This window comes from Aedes aegypti, chromosome 2, assembly GCF_002204515.2.
Source record: "Aedes aegypti strain LVP_AGWG chromosome 2, AaegL5.0 Primary Assembly, whole genome shotgun sequence".
NCBI lineage: Eukaryota > Metazoa > Arthropoda > Insecta > Diptera > Culicidae > Aedes > Aedes aegypti.
In genome coordinates this window covers 426,552,655-426,580,425 of record NC_035108.1, presented here as the reverse complement: position 1 = coordinate 426,580,425, position 27,771 = coordinate 426,552,655, and the positions used below count along the sequence as shown (strand labels likewise).

The following is a 27,771-nucleotide window of genomic DNA, read 5'->3' as shown; positions in this document are numbered from 1 at the left end:
GGAGAATGCTTTTTTCACTTCCTCACGTGAACATCTTTTATCGCTCACACTAATTTTCCCTGGAGCTACGATGGTGGATAACCGAAAATCACTCCACTCCGGGGATAATCTATTTTTCACTCCATCATATTTTCGCTCACCAACTGCTCCCGAGAATTATCACTATATGGATAAACACAAACTAGTGTCGGCGACGGGATTCGAACCTAGAACATTGCTAAAAACAACCGCGATGCGTGCACGCTAACCATACTACCACACCAACTTGACGAAAGGAGTGGTTAATTTGGTGCATAAAAGCAATTGCTGCTTGTGGCGATGCATACAGGAAAAGTTCTCCATGAGCGGAGAAAGAGAGAAAAAACTTCTCACAGCTGCGGAAATGTGCAATTATCTATTTTCGCTTTGTTTTGTGGACGGATAAAATCGCAAAGCAGCTAATCGCTGAAAATTGCTGTGAGGGATAAATCCATTATCGTGAGAGTGAGTGAGAATTCGGAAGCCTGCTACAGTCACTAGTCTTTACCTAGCTTTTTTTTCAATGTAATCTTAAATATATAGTTTACTGGACAGTGACATTCTTAGGAATGGTTTTCTAAGGAACATTATAGAATCACTTGTTTCATACTGATAATTTATTCGACCGACTATGCACACGATGTAGGAATATTTATACAAAAGAAAAAAATGCTGATCAGTAACAAATAGGTAATCCAGCGACTACCCATCATCATAAGTACCGCTAGATTCTACAAAACAATTTTAGCAACAGAAATTTAACTTCCCTATGTAACTTAAGTCCTCTACTTATTGTTCTTTTTCTTCTGCTTCCGGTTCCTCCGGTCGTTCGTGCAAGTTGAACAATTTCGCCACTTCGTTCAAATCGTCGTACCGCGTGTGTTGGGCAACGATCCTTCGAGCCGTCCCGATCCGGTTGAACACATTCCACAGCAGCACACCGACGACCTTCTCGTCCTTGAGGTAGAAAATGACGCCCTTGTTGAAGTCCTCCTGGTCCTCCTCGGCTGGCGGTGCAGGCTTCTGCTCTGCTTTGACCACATTCGGATTGCTTAGTACCGAAGAAGAAGATTCTCCACCGTTCGAGTTAGCTGGCATAACCGAAGCGTTGGCGGCTTGCAGTTTTTCACTGGTGTCCGGAATGGTTTGTGGTGGAGTAGACTTGGCGAACACAGCCACGGTGGGTAGCGCAGAATCGATAATACCGATCGCTTCGTAGCCGATTTTAGGACCTAGGTCCGACCAGAACATGCTCTGATGCGTGTAAGGTTTATCTGAAACAATGCAAAAAATCATAGAAATAGTAGAAATAGGTGTAGAATGACAACCTTATGTTATATGTTATATGATCATACGGGGCAATATGGGCAACTTTTGAATTGAGTTATTTTTCAGGAACTCTTCCAGGGATTTCTAAAGGAAATCGTCCAGGATAATTGTCAGAAAAAAATGAATGTATTTCTGAAAGAAAACTGAACTTATCTTCAACGAAACTCTTTGAACAATACCTGATTTTTTTTTTTTTTTTTTTATGGTGTACTCAGCTGGAGCTGTATAACAGCTTCGTTGTCTGTGCTGGACCCCGTAGTGCAAATTTTTACCTCTACTTTTGCCAATATTTAGACGGAATAGGCTATGTTGCCCGCTTTAACACTATTTTGTTTGAATATTGTGCAGAAGTAGTTTTATTAAATTGTTTTTGCTTCAGTTTCCCTCCCTTAGTCATGTTTGTTTAGTCATCCTTTAGTTCTGAGCAATCAGATTCTTGTTTACGCATGGAGAAGCGACATGAAAATATATGTTATTAATTAATGCATTACTTGGAAATAACATACAGAGCTATGTTGTAGTAGTCTATGTTGACAAATTGTAGCACAGATGTCATCTCCAAGCATCTTTTGACAATGATAGACAGAAATTGTTTATTATACAGAATGCGGTCGTATATCAAACGATAGCGATAGGGAGATCTTTTTTCCCGAATGGAATGAAGGTTATTGAAGTGAAAAACATGAAATGTACTTACATTTATACGCGAACAAGAACTATCTGAAGTGCCTCGTCATTGTACGTCATGTATTCTCTAGTATTTTAGTCGTTTATGCACTAGTCTGAAACGTGATGTGTTATACTATATGAATAAATTTCAAAATATGAATCAAGTGTTTGGTTTTAAATAGTCTTATCTTCCGAAGGTCGTACTGGAATGCTAATCAATACAATACTTTTCTAGGAGAGATGACTGTCTATGTTGCCATCTTGTAGTACCGAATCCAAGTTGTAGATAATTAATATGAGGAGAAGTATCAAATTTAAATGTACTGTAAATGTGTTTGGTTTGGTCATCGATGTGCTTTATGTTCGTCTTATTGTTATTGTTCTGAGGTCTTCTCAAAATGAGAATTCAATTGAATAATGTCTCAAGTTAGTTTACAGTTTGGATCCGTGTCCGTGCTGATCTATGTGCTTCGGCTCCTAACACGACGTTTGATACATACGACAGACCACTTGCTCCCTCGTGATGGTGTTGTTGTTAGTTGTTATACATGAAATGAAAGAAAGAAAGAAAGCTATTAGTATTAGGAATAAACAGGATTTAGTGAGTTCTCATTGAATTACATTTGACTACATCGCTGATTATAGTCAACGACATCGGAAACTTTATGTGTTGACTGTTGATCTAGTTTTTCCTTAGTCCCGTTGGTCAGTATTGCTAAAGGTCCTTTTTAACATGTTTATTAGTACTTGGACAAGTTGAATATTTTAAGTTTACTACTTTTGTCATGTTGGTCAATAATGATTTTGATCAGTTTGTTTTATATATCTATTCATATTCAAATCTGGTCTCGTCTGTTTTCATTTAGAATCGTCGTAAATACATTTATATGTGTTAAAAACTATACTAGAAATAATAAAGAAATAGAAAGTCATTTTTTATTGTCCGGATCCACTTTTCGGTGACAAAATAAAGCTTCATCGCGCCTAAGCCCTATCTATTTATTATAATTTTGCGAGAATGAAGTTGTTGTAGTTTTATGATACCAACATAATAAATGTGGTTTTTTATTATGATTCTAATGAGAGAAGCATAACAAATTAACATTTGTGTCACATTCTGATCGATGGATCCTTAGTCATTCTCCTCATTAGTCAATATTATAACCATTTAAACAAAATCTAACCTATCTGCATCAAAGCGTGGCTACGGCTCCTGTTACCCCGATGCCTGGTAACAGGATAACCGTTGGATCACATCCGTAAGATTGATGCATCTATGCCAGATGGTTGATGACGCGGCATTAAACAAATATTTCCTGATGTGATACCACCACGACTGGACATGTCTTTGGTTCCCATATAAGTGCTAATGGGGTAAGCCCACCCATCGCGGCAAGATTACACGTCCTAGGGGAGGGAAACTCTTTGAACAATACCTGATGAACTAATATAGGAGAGGGTTTATGGACAAAAGGTCGAAAGACAAAAGGTCGAAAGGACAGAAGGTCGAAAGACAAAAGGTCGAAAGGACAAAAGGTCGAAAATGATTTGCTTGGTGGGAAATTTTTCCTTCTTTGAAAATATATTTTCGACCTTTTGTCCCTTCTCTTTTGTTCTTCGACCTTTTGTCCTTTCGACCTTTTGTCTTTCGACCTTTTGTCCCTTCGACCTTTTGTCTTTCGACCTTTTGTCATAGATTCATAGGAGAGAACTTTTGAAAGGATCTGTGAAGAAGTTTTTGGGTCCTTGATTAAATCTAAATCTAATGTTTCTAAAAGTTACTCTAAATTGCTGCCATAATTGTGTATTACCAAATGAGCTTAAGAGAATATCTTGTACTATATGATTGACATTAAAGAAAGTCCCAAGAAAACCTGCTGAACTTTTAGAAGAATCACTAAATTATCTACTAGAGTGATTACTCGGAAAATTTTTGGAATAGTCTGCTGGAGTAATCACAAGATTTATTGGAGTAATTCCAGGATGAATCCTGGGGACATTTTGACGAAATCTCTGTGGAAACTGGAAATAGTTTGAAAAATTACAAGAAAATTTTGCGTATGAATTCCTTTTTGTTGAATTTCTTGAAAAAAAACTATACGTATTTATTTAACATATCTAGCAACTATTGTAGGCTTTTATGGGAGAGTTCCTTCTAGGAATCTATGAAAGATCTTTTAAAGTACCTAACACTAAGAGAAATCATTAGAAGGATAAGGGGCGGTCCATTAATTACGTAAGACAATTTTCAGGGTTTTTCAACCCCCCCTCCCCCCATGGTAAGATTTTTTGTATGAAAATTAAAAATTAATTGTATGGCGCGAAAGAAATCTCAAACCCCCCCTCGCCCCATAAACCCTTACGTAATTAATGGATAGCCCCTAACCTGTTAAACTTTCGAGTAAATCGTGGGATCTAGTTTCTATCTTGCATACTCAAAGGAATTCCCATGGATTTTCTTGTGTAGCTTATCCTACAACTCAATTCCGCTTATTATGTTTTGGACTGCACGTTCTGAAGCTATCTCGTGACATATAAACACCTTTGCATTTTTATTTACCGTGACCTGCTCTAATTCCGTGTGTTGCCTAATATCGTGTATTTGGGAATTAAGTGGATTTCTAGCATATTATATTATTTATTTTTCTAAATGATTGTTACAAACGTTATCACATTAAGTAGTATTTAAAAAGCCATGACAAACTTGAACTAAAGTTGCACACACAAACAAGCAAAAATAATGTTAGAATGTAATCGCCTGGTGCCAATACACGGTATTAGGGCACGGTTGGTTATGTGTTCCAAATACCGTGTTTCAGTTATAATTCCAAAATGGTGAAGTGAATTATATATATTATTTCCCGAATCAATCATGCAAACCTCAATACGTTCTTCGATACAAAAGTTTTATTTTTGATGCGCTTCGTTCGTTCAATTGAGAGATGTTTCAAAATGTGACTCAGCAGTCGGGGTCAGATGCACGGTATTTGGAACACTGATATGTTTAACAACATCAACTGTAACTATGGTTAAAATTTTCAAAATGGTTCAAATCATATTTTTTATGCAAAGTATATAAAACGGTCTACTATATAAAACATAAAAGACTTGAAAATAATCATACGTTATTTTTATCTGATCGATTGAAACTTAAATTTTTTTAACCTCACGGTAATAGAGCATGTCACGGTATATAAGTACATAATAGCAATAAGTATTTCTTGGGAAACTTATGATAATAACAATAAGTTTCTCAATACTTAATCCGCTAATGAAACCATAAATTTATCTAAATATCTGCCCAGGAATCCAAGGACTCAACAAAAAATCTTACATCGGCAGAAATGTTTCCAGCCTTTTTACCAAACATATTTGTTTTGAGTTATTCTAAAATTATCTACCATAAATTTCCTTTGGGATTCCTACAGAAGTTCCTTGGGGTTTCATTGCTGCAACCCTTGGAGTAATATTTCCTCCATGATAAGAAATAGAATAAACTCTTGATATTCTTGAATATCTAGATGTGTGGTATCCTTATAGGTATATAATACAAAAATCGCATACCATTATTATTATTATTATTTATCTTTATTAGGGAGATTTTCAGCCCTTGCATACCATTATTATCTGGTCTACAACTGCCCACAAATGAGGTGGCTCTTGTCAATCAGCAACCTTTTTCTTTTGGAGCAATTGAAACTGATAACTTGTCCTATCGTTAAAATATTACGTAACGCAATTTTCGACATCCTCATCCTCATGTAACAAATCGAAACTAATGTTCCGATTCCCGTTAGGATTCTTACTAAGATGTGTTCAAAAATTTGCCATGAATCTTAATAGAAATCTATCAAGCATCTCACCAAGAAAATTCTCAGCAATTCCTAACTAGGTATAGCTATCCTTTATAATACCTACTGCCCCTATCGACCTTACATGCCACTCCGTTGTGCCCAATTTCATCAGGTAGATACTTACTCAGACCGACCATGTTCTCCCCGGCGAGCCGTCCCGAGACGACGGCATGGTCGTGATGTTCCACTCGCCGTCGGCCCAGCTTGGGATCGAAGAAACAGGCCGCATCTCCGGCCACGTACAGATGTGACCGGGCCCGCAGTTCGGCATCCACTACGAAACCTCCCATCGACGGATCCGTTTCCAAGTTGGAAGTCTTAGCCAAATCGGTGTTCGGTTCCGAACCAACGGCCACAATTGCGTGATCTACAACTAGACAGCTGTCGTCGGTCAGTGTGAGTTTCAGTTTCTTATCCTGGACTTCCGCTGCCTTGACCTGGATTTTGGGCCACACTTTGACGCCTTCCTCCCGAACACGCTCCGTCGTCCATTGGCTCAGATATTCCGGCAAGATTTTGCCCATATTGCCTTCCTCGTGGAACAGCTGATAGACCTCGAAGTTCTTATTGCGGATTTCGCTGCATCTCGCCAAAGCACATGAGAGCTCACTTCCCAGGAATCCTCCACCGATGATGGCAATCTTGCTTCCTTCGTTAAGTTTTTCGGTAAGTTCCTCGAAGTCGCTAACGGCTTTGAACATACTGACGCGCTCCTTGACTGCCAATGGGGCAGATTCAAACACTGGCAGGTTCTTGGGTCTTGCTCCCGTCGCCAGAAGACATTCGCCATACTTGATCTCAGTTCCGTCCGTCAGAATCGCCTTCCTATTGACGACATCTATCCGTTGCACCTCGTATCCCCTAGCTATAGCGACACCTCCATTGGGGGACTCCATCAGCTTCGTAGGATCTATGTAGAAGTCATCCGGCTCAAAGTAGATGCTCCTTTCCACCCCGTTCCACTGTCGGAACTTCAACGGTTCCAGCTGAGCTTTGTCCTCCGGGTTGAACCAAAGCTCTTTCGACAGGGGTGGCCGCATATATGGCAGCTCCGTTTCATTTGTAATGACCAGGACTTTCGCCTTGGCATCGTGGCCCTTGATGGCACGGAACGCAGCAAAGCTGGCCGTTCCACCGCCGATCAGCAGGTATGGCACCTCACTGGGGAGGTCTTTCGAGGAGGCTGGGAATGGTAACTTGGTTTTCTTCTTTGGTTGCTCTGCTACCGTGGGTTCCGCTTTTTCCACTATGGGAGACTCTTTTCCATCGAACAGTCCCATGGCATAGGCCAGACCCAAACCGCCGGCAGTCAGAGCAATGGCCCCGAAAATGTAGGAATTGGTGGAATTCTGGCCAGGTGGCGGCGGAGGGGGACATGCTGGCGCGGATGCTTTGGCTGAAAGGGATTCCTGAAAGAGAAACCATGAGCTTTGGTTTAGAAACAGCAGATGAATCATGATAAATGAGGGCTGGTAGCAAGTAAGTGCTTAAGGAGCTTTAGAGACCTTGGCGCAACGTCGAAAAGGGCCTCGAGCGCTGCTGTGGGAGTTGTAGAGAACACACCAGACTTCGCCATCAAGCACAACCTTTGAAGATGACCCAATTTTGATTGGACTGTTCTCACTTCACCCTTTTGCCACCACACAAGACAACCATATGCCAATATTGGTCGAACAACTGTTGAGTAAATCCATTTCATATATTTGGTTTTGAGGCCCCAAAGGTTTGCCGGCATTGACCGAAGGCCATGCAAGCTTTTTTGACTCTGAAATCAATGTGAGGTGTCCATGAAAGTTTGAAATCTAGAATGACTCCGACATACTTTACTTCATCAGTCACATTAATCTCAGTGCTAAAAAGACGTAAAGGTCGAATTCCATCGCGGTTTCATCTTTCCGTAAAAAGAACAATAGCTGATGTTTTATTCGGGTTAACCGAAAGGCCATATTGGCGACACCAACTCTCGACTACCTGAAGAGCACTTTGCATCAGGTGGAATTGGGTGCTTATTCACATACCAACTATGAAAGCTAGATAGTCGTCGGCAAATCCATAAGTTGGAAAACCGCTATTATTGAGTTGCCTCAATAGCGTATCTGCTACGAAATTCCACAAAAGTGGTGACAAGACTCCCCCTAGGGGACATCCGCAAACACTTAATTTTCGAATCGCTGCTTGACGCAATGTCGAGAAGAGATGTCAGTTTTTGAGCATTTGATGAATCCAATTGGTAATCATTGTAGGTAGCCCATGATTTCGTGCGGCTTCCAATATGGCATCGAAAGACACATTATCAATGGCACCCTCGTTATCCAAGAAAAAACCCAAGCAGGATTGCTTCTGAGCGAATGCTTTCTCGATATCGTATACAACATTGAGTAAAAGAGTCACAGTGGACTTTCCAGATTGGTAAGCATATTGATTTATATGAAGAGGCATGTTTGCCAAATAAACATCACGGATGTGATGATCGGTAATGCGTTCCAGATATTTCAGAAGAAAAGAGGTCAGACTGATAGGTCTAAAACTCTAAAAATTTTGCAGTAATTCGCTTGAGATAACCCGTATATGAATCCACGAAGCACATCTAAGGTATACCGCCAAGGAAGTCTTGTAGGTTTTTCTTGATTATTTTTTTTATAGGCACTTCGTGCTCGTGGCCACTACTGAGCCGGACTCAGTTGACCTGTAGCTGCTTTATCGGTACAGATCTATTTTTAACTTATCTATATTTACATCTAGTTTCACTCTCTCCTACTCTTTTACTCTCACACCGAGCAGGTAGGAGAGAGCTCTGCTACTAGTGAGGCTAGCTGCCTACGAAGAGGGTCAGTTTGTCTCAGTCACCATCTGATACTGACGGAGGATGAATGTGCTCCGTGAGGCGTCTTCTGGTGGCTGGACGGGTTTTTTGTGGAGGGGCTGGGAATCGCACCCATGACATTCCGCTTATGAAGCGGAAGCGTAACCTCAAGGCTACAGACCCCCCTTCCTTGATTAATTGTTAAGTTTTTTTTTCTGTAAAAATAATCAAATTTTTTTTCTTGCACTATGAACAGATGTGCTTATTTTGCGCGGCGTGTGAGTCGAGATGAGTCGCTCTCACCGCGAGTGACGTGAGACGACTAATGTTAATCAAATGGGAGCGAGCCGACAATTGGCTTGTTTAGGGTATCCAGTTTTTTACATATTCTTATTCTACGTTGGAAATTAAACCATAAAGCGAAGCAAACTTCAACAGAAAAGTAATCGCCTATCTCGATGCGTGGGAAATTTCTTGCAAGAAATGCTCAAGAAATGCATTTTTCTTTGATCGCAGTACGCAGTCGAAAAGAAATGTCAATTCAAATGGAGCTCACTGTAGAAAATTTCTTGATCATTTCTTGAGCAGAAATTTTTACTTTTCTTGAGCGGAACAGCATACTTAGCTTAACCCAAAATTGCATAATTTTCCGTGCTCTGGAACTATTTTTTAAACACGTTTGAAGTTAGTTTGGAAATCGCTTTTGAATCTCCCCTCGGCAAATTTTACTTCGGGACGCGCTGTCATTATGTAAATTGAAATGTCATTAAGTCCACAGATTGAAATTTTTATTGATCATTTATAACGACAAAATTTAGATATTGAAGCGCAATAAAACTGTGTTATAATTAGAAAAATGCGCTCTTTCGATCAAGCTACGAAAACCTGTAACTTTTTCATTGCTAAACAACCCAATTGTCACCTCATTCGACTCGTGTCACCGCACACGCCGCGCAGAATAGGCACGAGAATCTCTAAAGTAACTTGTGTAGAAACTATCGGAATAATTGCTGAAGTACTTATTGGTGTGCAACCTTGATTGAAAGTGTTCGTGGAAGAGTTCTTAATAAACCTCTTGGAATATTTTTCACATAAAACGTAGTTGAATTTACAAAGGAGTTGATATGACAATGGCTGCAGAAATTACTGAGAAAATCGACATAGAAACTCCTTTAGGAATTCTTGTAGAAGTTCTTGAAAAAAAAAAACTCGAATTTCTTCTTGGGGGATTTTGTTGGAGAACTCCTTTTACAATCTTTAAAAGATCTGCTACAGTAACTACTACCAAAATTGGTGTAAAAATTTCTGGAGAAAATCCTAGAATAACATTTTGCAGAATTGTCAAAGTAATCCCTGTTGAAATTTCTGATTAGGTGTTTCGATTCAGAATTTACTGCAAGAAGGAAAATAGGGGAAAGTGGGGCAGTTTGGTCACCTTAAGGAAAAGTCGATAAAAGTGCTGAAAATATCATGAATTTTTCAAATGTTTGCATGATTTCCAACATTTTTTTAGCTGAATACACTAGATCCGCATGATTTCCTTTGTCTTATAAAGTTCACGGATGAATGATTGATTTTTCAAAATTTGTCATTTTTCGAGTCGAGTTTTTACTGATGGGGTGATACGAGCACCCCATTTTTTATTGTAAAATAATCTCATATAATCAAAACATTCAATTATGTTGTTACTAAACTTGAAAGTTATTAGTACTTACAAACAATCCGTGCAAGAAGATATATTTTTGAGGAACATTCTAACAGTCAAACAGCATCATTCTGAAATGATGAAATTTAAAAGAGCCATTCGGGGCAATATGGGCAGTTTTTTCAAACATCATTTATTTATTTTGCTTTGAGTTTTGAACACTGACTTATAGCATGCCTATTGCTTCATTTCCTTATCAGCTTTGGGATTGCATGTTATTTCAGATAAAATTTCAAGAATTTATGCAGTTTTCAAGGGGTGCTCATTTCACCCCATTGGCAAAACCGCCCCGACTACTCCTAGTGACTTCAGACACCATTTAAGAAAAAAAGAGACTTCCCTTGAATATAAAAACTTTTAAAAGACTTGGTACAAACCAAGTCTCTAAATGAAGACCTGCTACCAGCCCTGTAAACAGAAGTAAACATAAGAATATTTAAACCTCGTATTGCGGTTCACGTTTTCTAACATTTTCACTACAATCGGTTTTGGCACAAGCAGGTGCTGGAGGGGATTTTGAACGCTATGAGAGAATAGGAGTTAGAAAGGGCATCAACTAAATGAACATTATCCAAGAAACCTCCCGTTCAGGAGCGCTTCGTTTGGGTCTTGTTTTCGGGGGCATTTGCACGACCTCTTCCCTGGACTGGTCTTGCACCCCACCGGGGAATTGAATATCCTCTCCGATCATGGGAGTCCGATCCGGATCGATACAACCGTACTGGGAAGGCTTCGTCCGCTCGGAACTGCACCCGGGATAGGGAGGACTCTGGCAGGCCCCACTCGCTTCCAACAACCTTCGGCGCCGCTCCGTGACATGCCTAGTTATCAGATCATTTACCTTTTTTGTGAACCAACGACGGCTGCAAAACGATCCACCTGAGGGAGAACACAAAAATCGATAACATTACATCATGTCCGGCCAGTCGGATAACCTAGAAAACCCCTTACCCGCAAACTGTTTCCTAGCCCGGATCGTAGCTACCCTTGGTTGCGCAATTCGAAGATTGCTGATCGCTGCACGGGAAACTGCGAACATTTTCACTTTAATTTAAAAGATTAGGATTTCCAAATTGTATATTACAACTAGTGACCGAGTATTGCAAGATTTCTGCAAAGTATCGAGACGTTATCACTGCACTAAGCGGCTCATTTATCAAAGTTTTGTTTTGAACTGTTTTCGCGACGACAGTCTTTGCGCATTGAAAATCGTTCTCGCACTGTTCGCTCCTGGTCCTGATGCGAAGAAAAATTGAAAAATCAATTTGAAGTTGTCAAACGATTGGCTGCGTTCTTCTACACTGAACCAAATGGAGTAGCAATTTTTATGATAGACGTTTCTGAAGCAATAACATGGCCGCCTGGAAAGATAACGGGAACTTTTCAAGGAACGGCGCCTTTCAGCGCGGCGAAGGCCAAACCGTTTCACTTTTGGTTCGACAAACAACGCGAGCGGACGGACTTTCGCTTCTGTCCTTCTGGTTTTCCAATCGGCCGAAAACCGCGTGTTGTGATTCCGTTCCGTTTTCGTGAATTTAGACAAAAATACCGTGAAATAGAAATTCGCGAAAGAAAAGTGGTGCCGCCGGAGATATGAATATCATGAAAAAGTGCGGTTTTTGCCAGCTGCCGGCTGGTCTGATGTGTAGTCGCTGCCTGGAGGTGTACTGTTCCGTCGAGTGCCAGATACGCGACTGGTCCGAGCACAAGAAAGTTTGCATCGTCATTCCGTGAGTATTCTCAAACAGTTACAAAATCGGGCTCTTTTGATCAAGCGCACCATGTGCGTAAAATTTAATAATTTTAACACATCATCATACAGGGCTGATAGCGAGTTACTTTTTAGTGACTTCGCCTCTATTGACTTCATCACTATTTGAAATTTTTATTACCTTCCAATATTTCACAATGAAATATATGTACGTTTCCTTGACCCGATGTAAAGTTCAACTATCAGGTTATCGTTTATAATAAAGTTCAAATTACAAATTATTATTTTCGTGATCTCTGATATTGCACAATAATCATTGGATCAGATTCCTAAACTTAAATAGCAGGGAAGTAATGTTTTACTTATGTAGTATGTTGTATGTTAAGAAATGGTATCTAAAGTCGTATTTTCGTTTAGAAATTCCAAAGAAATCTGAGATTCTTACGCGATTATTCTCATGGATTTTCTATTCAGATTTCTTGAGAAAAAGCTCCAGGAATTCTTTTGATCTTTTTTTTATAGATATGTCTTCTGGAATACTCCTTCAGGCATCGCTACAGAAGTTTCTCAAGGATTTCGCCTCTGGAGGGTCAGAGATTTTTAAAATAAATTTAAATAATTTTCAAAGAATAATGCTTTGAAAATGACAACCTAACACCTTCAGTAATGTTTACAAAGATTTCTCTAGCAGATCTTCCACAGATGCTTATGCCTGCAGGAGTTTTTTTTTAAGAAAATCCTCAAAGGTACATGTTAGAATTTTTCAAGTGATTCGTTAAGCCCGTACACGGATTTCCACAGTTTTTTTTCCTGCCATTTTCAAATTCATGAATAATTTCATCTAAGGGTTGTCTCAAGAATCACCCCAAACTTCTTCCAGAAATTGTTCCCAGAACTTTATCAATAAATTCTAACAGGGCTTCCTTATTAAGTGCCTCTAGAGTTTTGTTTTTGGGATAATTCAAAGGCTCTATTGGTGTTCAAACGCAAAGCTAAAAGGCGTAGATGGCGCTCTTCTAGAATAAGGATTAGTGCATCTTAATCAACATTTCTAGTGATAACCTAGTGAAAAATCATCACAATCATTTATCTGACAAGATTTTTGCAATTTAAGGCACAGGAAACCGTCAATATTCATTTCAATTTGAAAAATTTTCGCAATCGAACCTCCTCACTTATGATCGCCAATAATAAACAAAAATCTACGAATTAATCCACAGCTCTTCCAAACACTTCTGGAGTTTCTCAAGTCAAACTTCCATGGATCTTCAAAATTTCATCAAGTTCATCAAATAGTACAACAATTATTTTGATCGTTCCTACACACATTTCATAAGGCATAGAAATTCCTGCAGGAAATCCTACAAAATATTGTCCAGAGATATCATTGATTATTTTTATTTAAATAATTATCGTAGCAATTTAGAAAATTCGTCAAGGCTTCCTTATGATTTAGGGTGTTAATTAATCAAATGTTACAAGAGTTCATCAGGAATTTTTACAGAAGTTTCATAAGAGAATACCATAGAATTTGTTTAAGAAATACCTGTCTTATGACAAATTTCCGAAAAAAAAATCGAGATATTGTGATTGTAATTTATGTATCATACGTTGTCCTACTAGCTTTATTTTTCATAGGGTCTAGGTAAAAAACACAAAACATTATCAAGTTCTTCAAGATTGCTCAAATTTCGAATCATGCTTTTGCTTTGACAACGTTGGGTAGCCGCTTTCAGCAGGTTCCGGGTGATTTGGCCCAACTCCAAAAATTTTTCATGTTCGAATCATTACAATAAACATATAGCCTTTTTCCATAATGCTTTTGATAAAACTCTTATTCAGAATTGATATAGATAGAGTTCATTATGAAAATCACATAGTTTTCAAACGAAAGACTAAGGCTATGAAATCCAAGGGACTGGCAGCACTATACTAACCAACACGATGTTGGCGTAGCCAGCATTAGAAGGCTCAAGCCAAAGGCCCAAGCTGACAGCCAGCCTCAATGCACAATGTTGCGCAGTTTTGGAGCTGGCTACGACAACATCACAATCTGACAGTCCCTAGATGAAATCCAATGGAAGTTGGTAGCATAGAAAAACTCATATACCTACCTTTCGTGTGAAACTAAATTGAATTGTTGCTTTAATAACAATGAACGGGTTTTCAATTGGCATTTGCTACATTTGATTATCCAAAGTAAATTTAAAAATTATTTTTATTTTAAAATTTAAAATATTGTCTTCAATACAAGGTTATAAAAATGATTTCTTTGTTTAAGTGTGTTGGAGCGCTGGTTTTTTTAGAGCAGATCGAAAGTCGGGGTTTTTGTTTTGTATTGGGCGAATTTTGGCGTTTGTATTGGGCCCACTGCATTTTCATTTCACGAGGAAACCTCGCTTCTATCTCCTGTATAAGCGAGGGATTTCGGAGGTGCTCTTGTTGATTCATTGCTGCCATATGATCATAAAGATTTTGAATAGCCATTCCATAATTAATTATGGTGTCTAGAGATTCCATCTCAGGGGATGACATTTCTCGCACTTTATCTATCATTGAGTTGATAATTACTGTTGGTTTTTCGTACAACATTTCCAGTGTGTTGATGACCTTCGGAACTAATTCGGGTAGAAGCAATCGGTTGTGGACATATTCCAATGCCTGTCCTTTCAAACACCGTTGCAACGTTACCAGGTTCTCCGAATTGCTGTAACCACATGCTGCAGTCGTATTCTTATACTGACTTAAAAAAAAACTGGTCACTCCTCTGGGTCTCCTGCAAGTATAGCATAGGTAGATCCATCGGAATTACCTGGCGAGCACACACTTGTTGAGGTGATGGTAAAACTTTGATGACAATTGTGATGTGATTTGGAAAGGATCGAATACTTCGCCAATATTTAAACGTTTCATCATCCGGGTATTCGCACTAATTATCTCCAAAGCCATCTCATAGTTCCACGACTGTTTCAATAAGTGCAGTGGGAATTTAGTTGTAGTATGATCGGTAAACAATTCCTGAAATAATGAAAAATGAGCTTATTTTACGTAAGTGTTCACCGAGTCGCTATACGCAAGCAATAGTGCAGAGTTCAGTTCACACGTTGCTATCTTAATCTTGGTGGAGAATGACATCTCACCTTATTTAACACCCGTGCTAAATTAGTATTTTTCAATAGGACACTTTATGAACGTATTAAAAGCCTCAATTTCAATAACTATGAAAAACACTTCACTCCTAAAAGAACAGCCTATGAGTAAAAGAAGGAAAAACCTTTTATGAAAATTTAAGCAAGTGTAATGCAATCGTTTAATCAGTATAACTACAAAGAACTACCAATGATTTAAAGAAGGTAAACTTCCCAATAGAAATATAAGCTTAATTATTGCCGTTAATGTTTGAAAGAAGGAAACATTTCTCATGAAATCATTGAAGACACTTGAAACCCTAGCGCACCGTTGGTGACATAGATGCGAATTAACCATCGGCTTAGAGTCTTGTCCTGAATTAACGGATCAATTTTATCGTTCTCTTGGAGTGTGACAAACATGACGTCCCGTCACATCATACAAATCAACGAATTTATTAGTTATTGGGCCACATTGAGCGTTGAGGCAATTTGATTTTTTTGTTCGTAACTCGGCCAAACGGCGTTCAACCAAATGACCGGACACCCTCTCAACATCCCTAAAGACATCTTAGAAAAATCCTGAACGACAATTGTCGAAAATCATTTCTGGGAAAATTACTACTTGAACTATTGTAGATGTCCTGAAAGGAAATCTTGAAGGAAACTCCAGTCGATGGAAATATCACAGGTAAAATCTATTCTATGCCCTGGGAAGTGGAACAAAATTCCAAACCGAAAATTCTAAACACTCAGAGATGCTTAGTATTGCGAATCAGTCCAAGAGCAGTTTTTTGTTCAGTATGTGTTTAAATTACATACATGATGTTTTGGTTCAGAAGAGCTTAATTTTGTGCGAATCGTACTCTATTTTGTGTAACTTTGTTTAAGCGCTTCTGTATCGAAGATTAAAATCTTTTCTTATTGCATTAGAAAACTGTACCCCAACGATAGCTATCTGGATGTGTTGGCCAGTGGCGTAACGCTACCATTGAGAAGCTCATCTCTGATCGAGCAGGCCTCAAGTCGAATGCTGGTGAACAATGGGCGTTCCCTGAAGCCACCGCGCAAGCCTAATTTCCCCGTGGGTTCCGTTGAAGTATCGGTGGCTCGGGAAGCAACAGCATCACTTCCGGATGGATGCGATAACGTACCGGAGAAGTCGGAACCGGACGGAAGCCCATCCAAGAAAGCCAACAACATTACCGTCACCGCTGACTGTGTGAAGCGTATGTCCAAGATGAAGATCGAAGAAATCCCTCAACGCAACACAGTGAGCGAGTTGAAGCCCAAGAAACAGAATGGCGCCGAGAAGCCCCAATCGTTGGCCAACTTGAAACTGGAGATGATCAAAAATCACAAAAAGTTCGTTGATTTGAAAGAAGCCGCGGCGGCTTCCGGGTCGCAAGAAGGCGCTTCTCCAGCGGTCAACAAACAACGTAACAATTGGCTTCTGCACTTCCCACTGGACAAACCGGAAGGCGAGTTCTTCGAAGTGATCGTCCAGTACGTTGTGGCCAACCAACGCAAACAGTGTTGGGTTATTTCGGCGGATCACGAAACCCAGTGCGATAAGTTGCTGCGCGACATCAACGGGCAGATCAATCCGCAGGGGACGCCCGTCAAGTACGAAGACGTGCAGGTGGATGACATTTACGCGGCCCCGTACGAGGGGCTGTACTATCGAGTTGTCATACTAGAAAAGGTAAGTGTTAGGTAATGATGTTGGAAGTCTCTTTTTTATCCTGTCTGAAAATTTTTACAGGATTTCCTAATTAGATATTTTTTACTAATTTTTGCACCGATTTTTCCAGCTGTTATTCTAGCAAATCTTTCAAAGTTTCTTGGAGAATGAAAATCCTCGAAGTTATTCGCAGTTTTTGAAGAAATTCGTTTAGGGATTTTTCTAAGATGACGGGGTTGGTGGTCCAATGGCTACCACTTCCGCTTCATAAACAGAAGGTCAAAGTTCAATCCCAGACCCATTCCTTTCCTCGTACTTTGTAGTTCACTTGCTTCTATCTTCCACTCTTAATATATCACAGTTCATAGCATTTGCTGTAGAACCAGAGACGGATAAAATAACCGCTTCCCTACACCTTCCCGCATAAACTGGCGTAGACGCAGAGTTAGAGAGTATCTCTCTACCCCTACATATTTTACAAACTCGATTGATTATTTATCCAATAATTATCATTGCAATTTGTCTAGAAAATCCTCCAAGGCTTCGAGTTCTTTAGTGATCCTTGAAAGATTTTATCGAGGGATACTACAAAAGTTTCATCCGATAACATTTCCATGACGACATTCCGGCAAGAATGTCTGGGAATTTGAATATCTTTGAAGACTCCCTTTTTAAATATTTAAAAAATTGGAGGAATTTGTAAATAAATTTCTGAAGGCATCTCTGGAGAAGTTACTGGGTGAAGTCTAAACGGAAGTCTTAGTGAAATCGATGGAAAAATGAACGAATGAATTGTTGGAGGACTTAGGATTTTCTTGAAAAAAAAAAAAAAATGTCTGCATGAATTCGTGAAGGTCTGTTGAAAGCAAAATTATCGGTGGAATTATGTCCAAATCTGGAGCCAGCCTTTTGATACCTTTCCTTAAAATCTTCGTTTAACAGATTAACACTAACTAGGAGACTCATTTATACATTTTTATCATTTCCCAGGTCGACCCTGCCAAATCTTTGGTAAAAGTCCGTCTCATCGACTACGGAAACGAAGTCACACTCCCAGCCTCGGACCTGCGAGCTCCGCTTCCGCTGATGAAAAATCTCAGGGCTTTTGCGTTCCTAATCGAAATTCAGAATCTCAACCGACCCCTCGAGCTGACCGAAACCATTCGAGTTTGCATCGTACGCTCCGAGGATGACCGGAAGATCGTCGAAATTGAACTGGGCGCTACAAGTTTGCTGCAGCTGCTGGGGAGATCCAGCCAAACCGTTGGGGAGGGAGGAATTGTGGCCATTCTTTCTTCCCGGAAAGCTCTGATCTTGCTCTCTTCGGAACCGGTGATGCCCATCATGAAAGTGCTGTACACTCAGATGCCGGGGGCTGCTCCGAAGTTCCCAAAGGTCGAAAACGCTAAGGTTGGAGCTTTAGTCTGTGTGGAAATCGAAGGAGTTGGCTGGTCGCGAGCGCAGATCATCGAACAACACGAAAGTAACCGGATCGTGTACACGATTGACAACGGAACGGTTGAATTGGTTAACGCACAGGACATGCGCGCCCTGCCGGATGAGTACAAGAACAAACCACGCCTTGTATTGCAAATGGATTTGACCAAAGTCATTATGGACGAACAGGACTTCAAAAGGCTCTGCTATATGCCAAGTTTTGCGTTCAGTTTTGAACGGTTAAGTTACGACAAGCAACAGCACAGGATGAAGTGCACGATGAAGGACGTCGAAGGAAAGCGGACCCTGGCGGAAGTCGAATTCTCCGAATTCGTATGCGATCTGAAATCTGCTGGCATCCACTATTGGCCGCACATTCCGCAGGACAAAAGCATTGTGAAAATTTCCTCCGTTCTGGATGTGGGAACTGTAATAATTTGCCCCAAGGGCAAAGTCAATGTCTATACCGAGCTCTTGCAATCGGTAATGTCGACTTTGACTCGTTTAACCGCTGTTCCAAACGTGAAGGACGTAGTTGTGGCCTTGGACGACGTTATGATGCCGTATCGAGCACGTGTCCTGTCGATTACGTCCCCGGCAGAGATTGAGGTCCTGGATCTCGACAATGGTCACATCAGAAAAACGCCTTTGCAAAAGTTGTACACCACTAACGGGTTTGTGAACAATCTACCCGTCTACACGGTAAAAGTTCAAATTCGAGACATGAACGTATCTGCAATCAAGGATAAGGCTTGTGTGCTGGATCAGCTGGATGAGTTCCGTACTAGCAAGCGGGAGTTCCGAATGATGTTCGAAGGAGGATCGTACATGTACGGAGTAAAGTTGATAGACTTAAGCACCAGCCGTTCGTTGGTTACCATCCTGATGGAACACCACGACAAGAAGTTACGGGAAGCGGAGGAATTCGCTAAAAAGAAGCAAGAACAGGAAGAAGCTGCTAAAAAGAAGCGTGAACAAGATGAAGAGGACGCGCGACGAAGGGCGAAGGAGACAGCAGATGCCAAAACAAAGGAAGAACAACGGTTAGAGAACGAACGTAAGGCCGCTCAAGCCGCGGCAGATCAGGAGCGAAAGGACCGCGAGGAGCAAGAACGTAAGAAGGCCGAATCGGAAGCCGTCATGGCAGCGGTGCATACAGTGCTCAAAATCGACGATCTGAAACTGATTCCACTTCCTGCCGGAAAGAGTGGCGTCAAGCTAACGATTTTGGACGACAGTGACCTGGCGCAGGGCGCCGTCACCGTTTGCGAAGTGACGGAGGAACATATGAAACGGTACGCGACCTTGACCGACGAGGTCAATAAGCTGGCAGCCAGTTGTGGCGAGGACGGTTACGCGCCGAAGTAAGTATAATCTATAGTTGAATTGTCCTGAATCGCAAGTCAGTCCCATCTGCAGGGCTGCTCTCTATTTTAAAGGAAATCTCTAAAATGTCCATAAATTTAATGGATAGTGCCCAGATAGCCGTAGCGGTAAACGCGTAACTATTCAGCAAGACAACACTCAGCCTAGGTTCCAAACCCACCGATCGAGATTCTTTTCGTAAGAAGATTTTCTTGACTTCCCAGGTTATAAAGTATCTTCGTATACCACACAGTATACATGTGAAAATGGTCAATCGACAAAAAAAGCTTTCATGGGGACGGACTCGCCTCTCACGCCGAGGACCTGGGATTGAATCCCATCCCCGACATAGTCACTTATGACGTAAACAGTTATAGTGACGACTTCCTTCGGAAGGGAAGTGAAGCCGTTGGTCACGAGATGAACTAGCCCAGGGCTAAAAATCTCGTTAATAAAGATAGAAAAAAGAAAACTCAGTTAAGGTGAAACAGTTTGGAATCAACTTCTAAGCAAGTGTAATGCAAACAATCGTTTTATCAGTATAACTGCAAAGAACTACCAATGACTTAAAGAAGGTAAACTTCCCAATAGAAATATAAGCTAAATTATTGCCGATAGTGGTCAAAACACTATAACTCGGAAGCATAGCCTATGTTTGAAAGAAGGAAACATTTCTCATGAAATCATTGAAGACACTTGAAACCCTAGCGCATCGTTGATGACCTAGATGCGAATTAACCATCGTCTTAGAGTCTTGTCCTGAATTAAGGTGAAACAGTTTGGAATCAACTTCTAAGATTGCACTAAAACTTCAAAGGCACAACTCTTGCGAAGAAAGCATCCCACAACAGTGCACTTTTTATTTTGGCTTTGTGCACTAGCAGAAAGCTTAAAATAAGAAGATCAGGAACATTTGCCAACTATTCCTCCAGTTTTGTGCCTTTGAAAACGTGAGTAGGTGGAGAAGTCGGCCATCTTCGCATTCCGAGATGTTTCACCTTAATAACTGTGGAAGAACTCATGAGAAAACTAAGCTGAGAAGCAGGCTCTATCCCAGTTGCTGCAAGGCCAGAAAGAAACATGAATCAATATTTTCCTTCTCCTTGCAGTGAATACTAATTTAAAATAGCGGGATTTGGGGCAAGTGTGCCACCTTAAGCAAATTGTTCTCTAACTTTGTCTAAAGCTTAAAAAACCCACCAATTCAGCCTCACGATGTTAGTTTCACATCTTTTCATAAGCGCTGTGCCATTTAAAAAGAAAATAATTTCAAAAAGTATTAGTTTTGGAGCTCCTCAAATATCATCCAAAATACCCTGATTTTCAACACTATGGGGCAAGTGTGCCACCCGTATGGGGCAAGACGGCCATCGAATGAACATTCATGTAATTCTACTTGTAATGAACTTTTCATTATTTCCTGTTAATATTGCTAACAAAGCAGAGCCTAATTGACAATTTTAAATATATTTTTAGGTTTACCGTCATGAGGGGATGCTTTATAACAAGGTTCATCACATGTGGAACTCTCTACTAGTCAATTCGAATAACTAAAATCGTTTTTTTTTTGTCTCCATTCAATGCGATATATGAATTACTCTTTCATTATGGAGGATCTGTATAATGTTACACTAGATCAGCACTAAATAAAGGTATAATATTGATGAAAATAAGTAAAATAGTTCTTAAAACGCCTAAAATCATGTTATTATCGAATATATGGAGAAAAAAATCATTGTGGGAGCAAAAATGTTCCTTTTCTACACTTCAAAAACCACTACTGGTGCCTCATTTTGGTTCATTATCATGATTTTGTTGATGATGTTTACATTTTTATGAATTTCACCCCAACCATTTTTGTTAACCAAATAGGTGGCACACCTGCCCCAAAAAGTATAGATTTCAACCATAATGGGTTTTGTATGTAAAAATAAATATTTTTTTCGTTCAAATGCCACAATTACTTACACATTTGAATAGCTTCACAATGTACAGTACGTTTGAAAAATTCGTTATTAATTTACCTCTCACCATGCTATTTAGACACAACGAAATCTTATAAAAAATCATTGAAATTTTATGGTTTTCACAAAAATCGATGTAAATACGTGAAAAATAGAGCAATTTGCGTCATATTTTGACCATTGTATTATGAACTATAAGGGAACATATTGTTAAGCTAAAATAAAAAATATAGTTTGTAGTTTTTACAAAAATCAGGGGTGGCACACTTGCCCCTATGGCACACTTGCCCCAAATTCCGCTACTTAACCAAGAATTGCCACAGGGATTACGCTTGTTTTTTTTTTCAAAGTAGGTACTTATCCAGCATTTCCTCCAGCGATATTTCCATCATATCTTCAGAATCGATTTAGCTCGGCTAATTTCCATTCCTTTGCCGAGATCCGCACAGCCGATCAGCAACTGAATTTCATCTGGTATGTCAGAAAAAAATCAAGTTTGTTTATAGCAGCACCTTTGAGTGCCGCTGACATCGAACGTCACTTTTGCTGAGATGTCAGCAAACGAACTTCAACCGAGATTTGCACGCCTCTGATCGGCATTCTGTTTTACCATTAAATTCCGCCAGAAAATTATCTAGACATTTTCCCAACGTTTCATTCACGAATTACTTCTGTAGTTATGATGATAATAAATCTTCGAGCTGTTTAGTAGAATACCTATAAGTAGATGAAAAAAACTATAGTACTAAATTCGGTTTTTTCATCTACTCCTGTAGTTTTTTTTACGATTCTCAAGTAAAATTTCCATATATTCTTCAAACAGTCGTTTGAGTTTTTCTAGTCGAGTCTAGTACACGACACTGAAGACGGCCTTACAGTTGAGGTCGAAATACGCGTATCTGTCTAAGGATTCAAACTCTAGTGGAATTCAATCATATAGTTAGTATTATTTTATTTATTTATTTATTTGGTTTACATCAATTATCTCGCCAAAAACATTTCGCCAATTCACTCTGTTCATGGCCGCTTCTCTCCATCTTCGACTGCGTCCTGGTCAATCCACCTCGCTCGCTGCGCCCCACGTCTTCTTGTTCCGAACGGATTCGTAGCGAACACCATCTTTACAGGGTTGTTGTCCGGCATTCTTGCAACATGCCCTGCCCAGCGTATTCTTCCAGCTTTAGCTACCTTCACGATACTGGGTTCGCCATAGAGTTGAGCGAGCTCGTGGTTCATCCTTCGCCGCCTCACGCCGTTCTCTTGCACGCCGCCGAAAATCGTCCTTAGCACTCGGCGTTCGAAAACCCCAAGAGCTTGCAAGTCCTCCTCGAGCATAGTCCACGTCTCATGCTCATAGAGAACTACCGGTCTTATGAGCGTTTTGTACATCGTGCATTTAGTGCGGGGTAAATCTTTCTTGACCGCAGTTTTTTCTAAAGCCCATAGTAGACACGACTTCCGCTGATGCGCCTTCGTATTTCCCGACTAACGTTGTTGTCAGCCGTCAACAAAGATCCGAGGTAGACAAACTCGTCCACCACCTCGAAAGTATTCCCATCTATCGTAACACTGCTTCCTAGGAGAGCTCTGACGCGTTCAGCTCCGCCAACCAGCATGTCCTTTGTTTTCGACGCATTCACCATTAGTCCGACTCTTGTTGCTTCGCGTTTTAGGCGGGTGAACAAATCTGCCGCCGTTTCAAATTTTCTCCCACTAATATCCATGTCGTCCGCGAAGCAGACAAATTGTCCGGATCTCATGAAAATCGAACCTCGACTGTTAAGTCCGGCTCTTCGCATGACACCTTCAAGCGCAATATTGAAGAACAGGTACGAAAGTCCGTCGCCCTGTTGTAGTCTCCGCCGAGACTCGAACGAACTGGAGTGTTCGCCAGAGATCTTCACGCAGTTATTATTCAGTTTTGCACACCGTCCATCGTTGCTCTAATCAATCTTGTGAGCTTCCTGGGAAAGCTGTTCTCGTCCATGATCTTCCATAGCTTCACACGGTCAATACTGTCGTATGCCGCCTTGAAATCGATGAACAAATGGTGCGTAGGGACCTGGTATTCACGGAATTTCTGGAATATTTGCGGCACGGAAATAGACGACGGAAGAGAATCTGGGATAGCACTTTGTAAACGGCGTTTAGGATAGTGATTGCACGATAATTTTCACACTCCAGGTCGCCCTTTTTGTAGATAGGGCATATAACGCCTTACTTCCACTCCTCCGGTAGCTGTTCCGTTTCCCAGATTATGAGTACCAGCCGATGCAGACAAACGGTCAACCTTTTCGGGTCCATCTTGATGAGTTCGGCTCCGATACCATCCTTGCCAGCGGCCTTGTTGTTGAATGGCATCCTTAACTTCTTCCATCGTGGGAGCTGGTTGGTTTCCACTGTCCGCGGTGCTGACATAGCCATCGCCTTCGCTGTCCTGAACTTCTGTGCCTGTGTTCTCTGCGCCATTCAGGTGTTCATCGTAGTGCTGCTTCCACCTTTCGATCATCTCGCTTCCGTCCGTCAAGATGCTCCCATTCTTATCCCGGCACATTTCAGCTCGCGACACGAAGCCTTTGCAGGATGTGTTGAGCTTCTAGCATTACACCTCTTCCGAGCGGCGCTTTTTGTTCCGGAATAGGCGGATTTTCTGTTTCCGCTTCAGTCTGTATCGTTCCACGTTTTGTCGCGTAACATGCTGCAACTTTGCAGCCCGCGTTGCATTCTTCTCTTCTAAAACCTTCTAGCACTCTTCGTCGAACCAATCGTTTCTTGAGCTCCGTTCCACATATCCGACAATGCTTTCGGCAGCGTCGTTAATGGCTGCTTTGACTGTCCTCCAACAGTCGTCAAGAGGGGCCTTATCGAGCTCGCCCTCATCCGGCAACGCTGCCTAAAGATGATGCGCATACGCATTGGTGGCATCCGGTTGTTTCAGTCGCGCTAGATTCTACCGAGGCGGGCGTCGGTACCGTAATCGTTGATAACGGATAGTTTTGGACGCAGTTTCACCTTCACCAGGTAGTGGTCGGAGTCAATGTTAGCGCCACGATTTGGGATTCTGTCTGCTGAGGTGATCTTCAAGTGTACCGATACGGGAGGCCGATTTTTCATTTATTTTTAGTCATTTGAGGTTTCCATTTTCATTGAGTAGTGTTTGATCCTTCGACCTTGACGCTTGCTCTTGCGGGGGCGGTTGATGGGGGCAGGATCAAACATGTCGCGCGTCGGTAGAAAAGCAGTGAAAAAGTGATCGATTCGTTAGTAGTGTTTGATCCTTCGACCTTGACGCTTGCTCCTGCGGGAGCGGGTGATGGGGGCAGGATCAAACATGTCGCGCGTCGTTCGCTCAGAGAAATGAAAAAGTGCCGCGGATTGTTAGTAGCAGTGTTGTGAAAAACTCAATTTCTCACAACTCACGCTTGAGATTTTTCATGCGTGAGTTGTCAATCATGCAACTCAGCAGTCAAAAAATCTTGGATGAGTTGGCTCACCTTTTTAACTCATTGTCTCGTATTTCTTCAGTTTACTCACACACGGCAATAATTTCATGTTAGTCTGGTAAAATTATGTTAATCCTTTCTAACGTAAACAACAACATTCGGGTTTCACGAGCTTTTGCCGGATTTTGCGACTGAATTATTTTTTACGGTTTGAGTTGATTGAGTTGATTTTGCATCAAAATCTCAAGCGTGAGATTTGCGAAGCAGATCTCTAATGAGTTTGCTCTCACGGGAGAGCGTATTGATTGAGATTTTGAGTGTGAGTATATCAACACTGGTTAGTAGTGTTTGATCTATTGATCGCGTCGCTTGCTCTTGCGTGGGCGAGTGACAAACACTTGTTCAGCGTACAATGCGATTATCGAATTATATCGCGAATCCGATTAGGCGTGATTATATCATGGATCGCATCACCAAACATTGGTGACTCCCAGATCTCTACCTCATCCACTAACCCAATATCCTTTCCATGACAACCGTGGAGATGCAGAGGTGATCTCGGTCTCTAGTAACAACGGTAGTCACACTAACATTCCTTCCCTTCCCCGATGACCGTAAGGACGTGGCCGGCGCCGTTATTGACTTTTAAATTTGAGTTCTCGATTTGTGCACATTGAAGAATGGTAAGATAATCCCAAGCCCCATTCATTAATTCCCTGTGCAACTTCGATTGTTCTGGTCAATCACGGAGTAGCAACTACGAATTGTGCGGTCATCTATGCTTATGCTTATTTGAGGTTTCCATTTTCATTCCATTTTTGCAGCGTTTAGTAAAAGTTTTAAAACCAACTTTTTTGAAAGGAGGTTGTGAATTCAGAGATTCACTCTTTCTTTTGCTCGTGATTGCAATCATGTTTAGCGAATAAACGAAAGAAGACGTGACCTGAGACGTGAGAGGTTTTTCCAAGAAGGATTACCACCGCTAGCTTTCGCTAACGGGTCCAACGAAAAATCAAAGGCAAACCAAACAAGGATCGAAAAGGGATCAATATTAAGAAAAAAAAAAATAGTACTGAAAAGTACTGATTTTGTAGCACTGAAAAGTACTAGCACACTAAGAAGTAGGTAGTGTTTTATTGCTTTAGGTAGTTTTAAAAATGTCTGAGAGCAGAAAGAATTGGTGTACTCTCGCAGCACGTGAATACGATGCGCATTGAGGTTCGTAAAAAACTGTAATCTCCTGATTCTTTCTTAGATCTCTTGCTTCTTGTATGGTCTCTTTTTGGTTTCCGTTTGATTTTTTTTTGTCAAAAATAAGATCTTTAAAGTTCCCCTTATTATTTTGGCGAGATTGTAGATGGGACTGATTTGCGATTCAAGGAAGTGAAGTAGTATTAAAATCACCAAATGAAATGATATTCGGTTTCAGGTTGGATGAATTGTGCATTGCAATTTTCGATGCCGACAAGATGTGGTACCGGGCCGTGTGCATCCAGCCGCAACCCGAGAGCGATGTGTTCCTGCTGCAATTTATCGACTATGGAAACGTGGCTACGGTGAAGCGCAAATCGATTCGAGCCATGCCGAAGGCTTTGGCCTTCCCTTGCGCAGCGCACACTTGCATCGTTAAAGGTAGGTTTTAAGGCTATTAAGGCTATTATACATCTTATATAAGAATCAATAATTAATTAATATTTTCAGATGCATCTAAGGTGCTGTCTACGCTGGCCCAGCAACAGGCTAACCAAGGCTACGTACTGGCTCAAGAGATCAGAGCAGAAGGAGAAATCTATTCGTTGAAGTTTTAAGTTTTTTTTTTTATATTCCTTGACGTAAACCGATTATTGTTATTCCTTTTGTTGCATTTCCTTTTCGAAAGTTTCTTTTCGAATTTAATATTTTTGCTAACTATTTCAAATTGATGAACCAAAATAAAGCTCTGCGATAGACGTTTCAAAACATGTTGATTTTTGTATTCATTGGGCTGGGAAGGATTTCTCTTTTTAGTAACCTGTAGGTGATTTTCGGTGAACAATTTCTTCGAAGAGAATAAATTTTCTTCCATTACTCACCAGCAAGAAAATTTTCTCGTCTTCGAAGTTTTTTTTTTTTCTTATATATACAAATCATACTATATTGGACACAAATTGGTAACTACCGATACCAAAAAATTAAAAAAAAAAAAAAATATTTTTTAAATTGTTTTCTGGATTTATTTTTATTTTCCGTGTAATTAACAGAAAAACTGATTTGACATTATTTCAATACCACAAAGCTCTTCTGTGATAGGTTTTTTTTATCCCTTATGTTTATTTGAAAGGCACTCTGTGCTCATGGCCGCCCCTGTGCCGGAATCATAGTTCTTCTTTATCGATACAGATTCTATTCTACACGCAGCGTACTGGACTATCGAAATTCATACGCGCAGCGTACTGGACTATCGAAATTCATACATTTTGCCTTATGAAAGATGGAAAGATTATCGCAATACGAACGCTTTATGTATCTTTTTAGCACCACTCCACACCAAGGCGGCGATAGGCGCGGGGTGTACGCACGAGCCTATCGATCGCTAGGTCCTTGATTTGATTCCATGTTGCCGCGAAAACTATTTTTGTTTTCAAATTCCGGTTTCATAAGGCAAATTTATGAATTTCAACC

The 27,771-nt window shown here is 40.6% G+C and overlaps 2 protein-coding genes and 1 long non-coding RNA gene across 3 annotated transcripts; 1 reads left to right on the top strand and 2 right to left on the bottom strand.

The window, feature by feature from the left end:
• Positions 1–120: 120 nt before the first annotated feature.
• LOC5573178 (putative apoptosis-inducing factor 1, mitochondrial) lies at positions 121–11,630 on the bottom strand. The gene is made up of 4 exons (XM_021847590.1): positions 11,330–11,630; positions 11,220–11,257; positions 5,995–7,279; positions 121–1,292 (listed from the first exon to the last, which is right to left on the bottom strand). The coding sequence occupies exons 1-4, from the start codon at positions 11,415–11,417 to the stop codon at positions 808–810; spliced, it is 1,896 nt and encodes a 631-aa protein (XP_021703282.1). The 5' UTR covers positions 11,418–11,630; the 3' UTR covers positions 121–807.
• LOC110677052 lies at positions 10,368–11,212 on the bottom strand. The gene is made up of 2 exons (XR_002500918.1): positions 10,959–11,212; positions 10,368–10,901 (listed from the first exon to the last, which is right to left on the bottom strand). It is a non-coding gene; the product is annotated as an uncharacterized LOC110677052 (long non-coding RNA).
• A 163-nt stretch (positions 11,631–11,793) lies between the features above and the next one.
• Positions 11,794–27,071, top strand: LOC5573177. The gene is made up of 5 exons (XM_001660744.2): positions 11,794–12,108; positions 16,151–16,922; positions 17,892–19,702; positions 26,540–26,742; positions 26,812–27,071. The coding sequence occupies exons 1-5, from the start codon at positions 11,972–11,974 to the stop codon at positions 26,916–26,918; spliced, it is 3,030 nt and encodes a 1,009-aa protein (XP_001660794.2). The 5' UTR covers positions 11,794–11,971; the 3' UTR covers positions 26,919–27,071.
• The last annotated feature ends 700 nt before the right edge of the window (positions 27,072–27,771 follow it).

What these genes read in the sequence shown, in the direction of transcription:
- LOC5573178 (XM_021847590.1), bottom strand. Translation starts at nt 11,417, where the DNA reads ATGTTCGCAGTTTCCCGTGCAGCGATCAGCAATCTTCGAATTGCGCAA. An exon ending in GGCTAGGAAACAGTTTGCGG is followed by an intron (nt 11,258 to 11,329) that starts GTAAGGGGTTTT and finishes GTTCTCCCTCAG; the next exon opens with GTGGATCGTTTTGCAGCCGT. An exon ending in GTCGTTGGTTCACAAAAAAG is followed by an intron (nt 7,280 to 11,219) that starts GTAAATGATCTG and finishes TTTCTCTTTCAG; the next exon opens with GAATCCCTTTCAGCCAAAGC.
- LOC5573177 (XM_001660744.2), top strand. Translation starts at nt 11,972, where the DNA reads ATGAATATCATGAAAAAGTGCGGTTTTTGCCAGCTGCCGGCTGGTCTG. An exon ending in AAAGTTTGCATCGTCATTCC is followed by an intron (nt 12,109 to 16,150) that starts GTGAGTATTCTC and finishes TTATTGCATTAG; the next exon opens with AAAACTGTACCCCAACGATA. An exon ending in GCACACTTGCATCGTTAAAG is followed by an intron (nt 26,743 to 26,811) that starts GTAGGTTTTAAG and finishes TAATATTTTCAG; the next exon opens with ATGCATCTAAGGTGCTGTCT.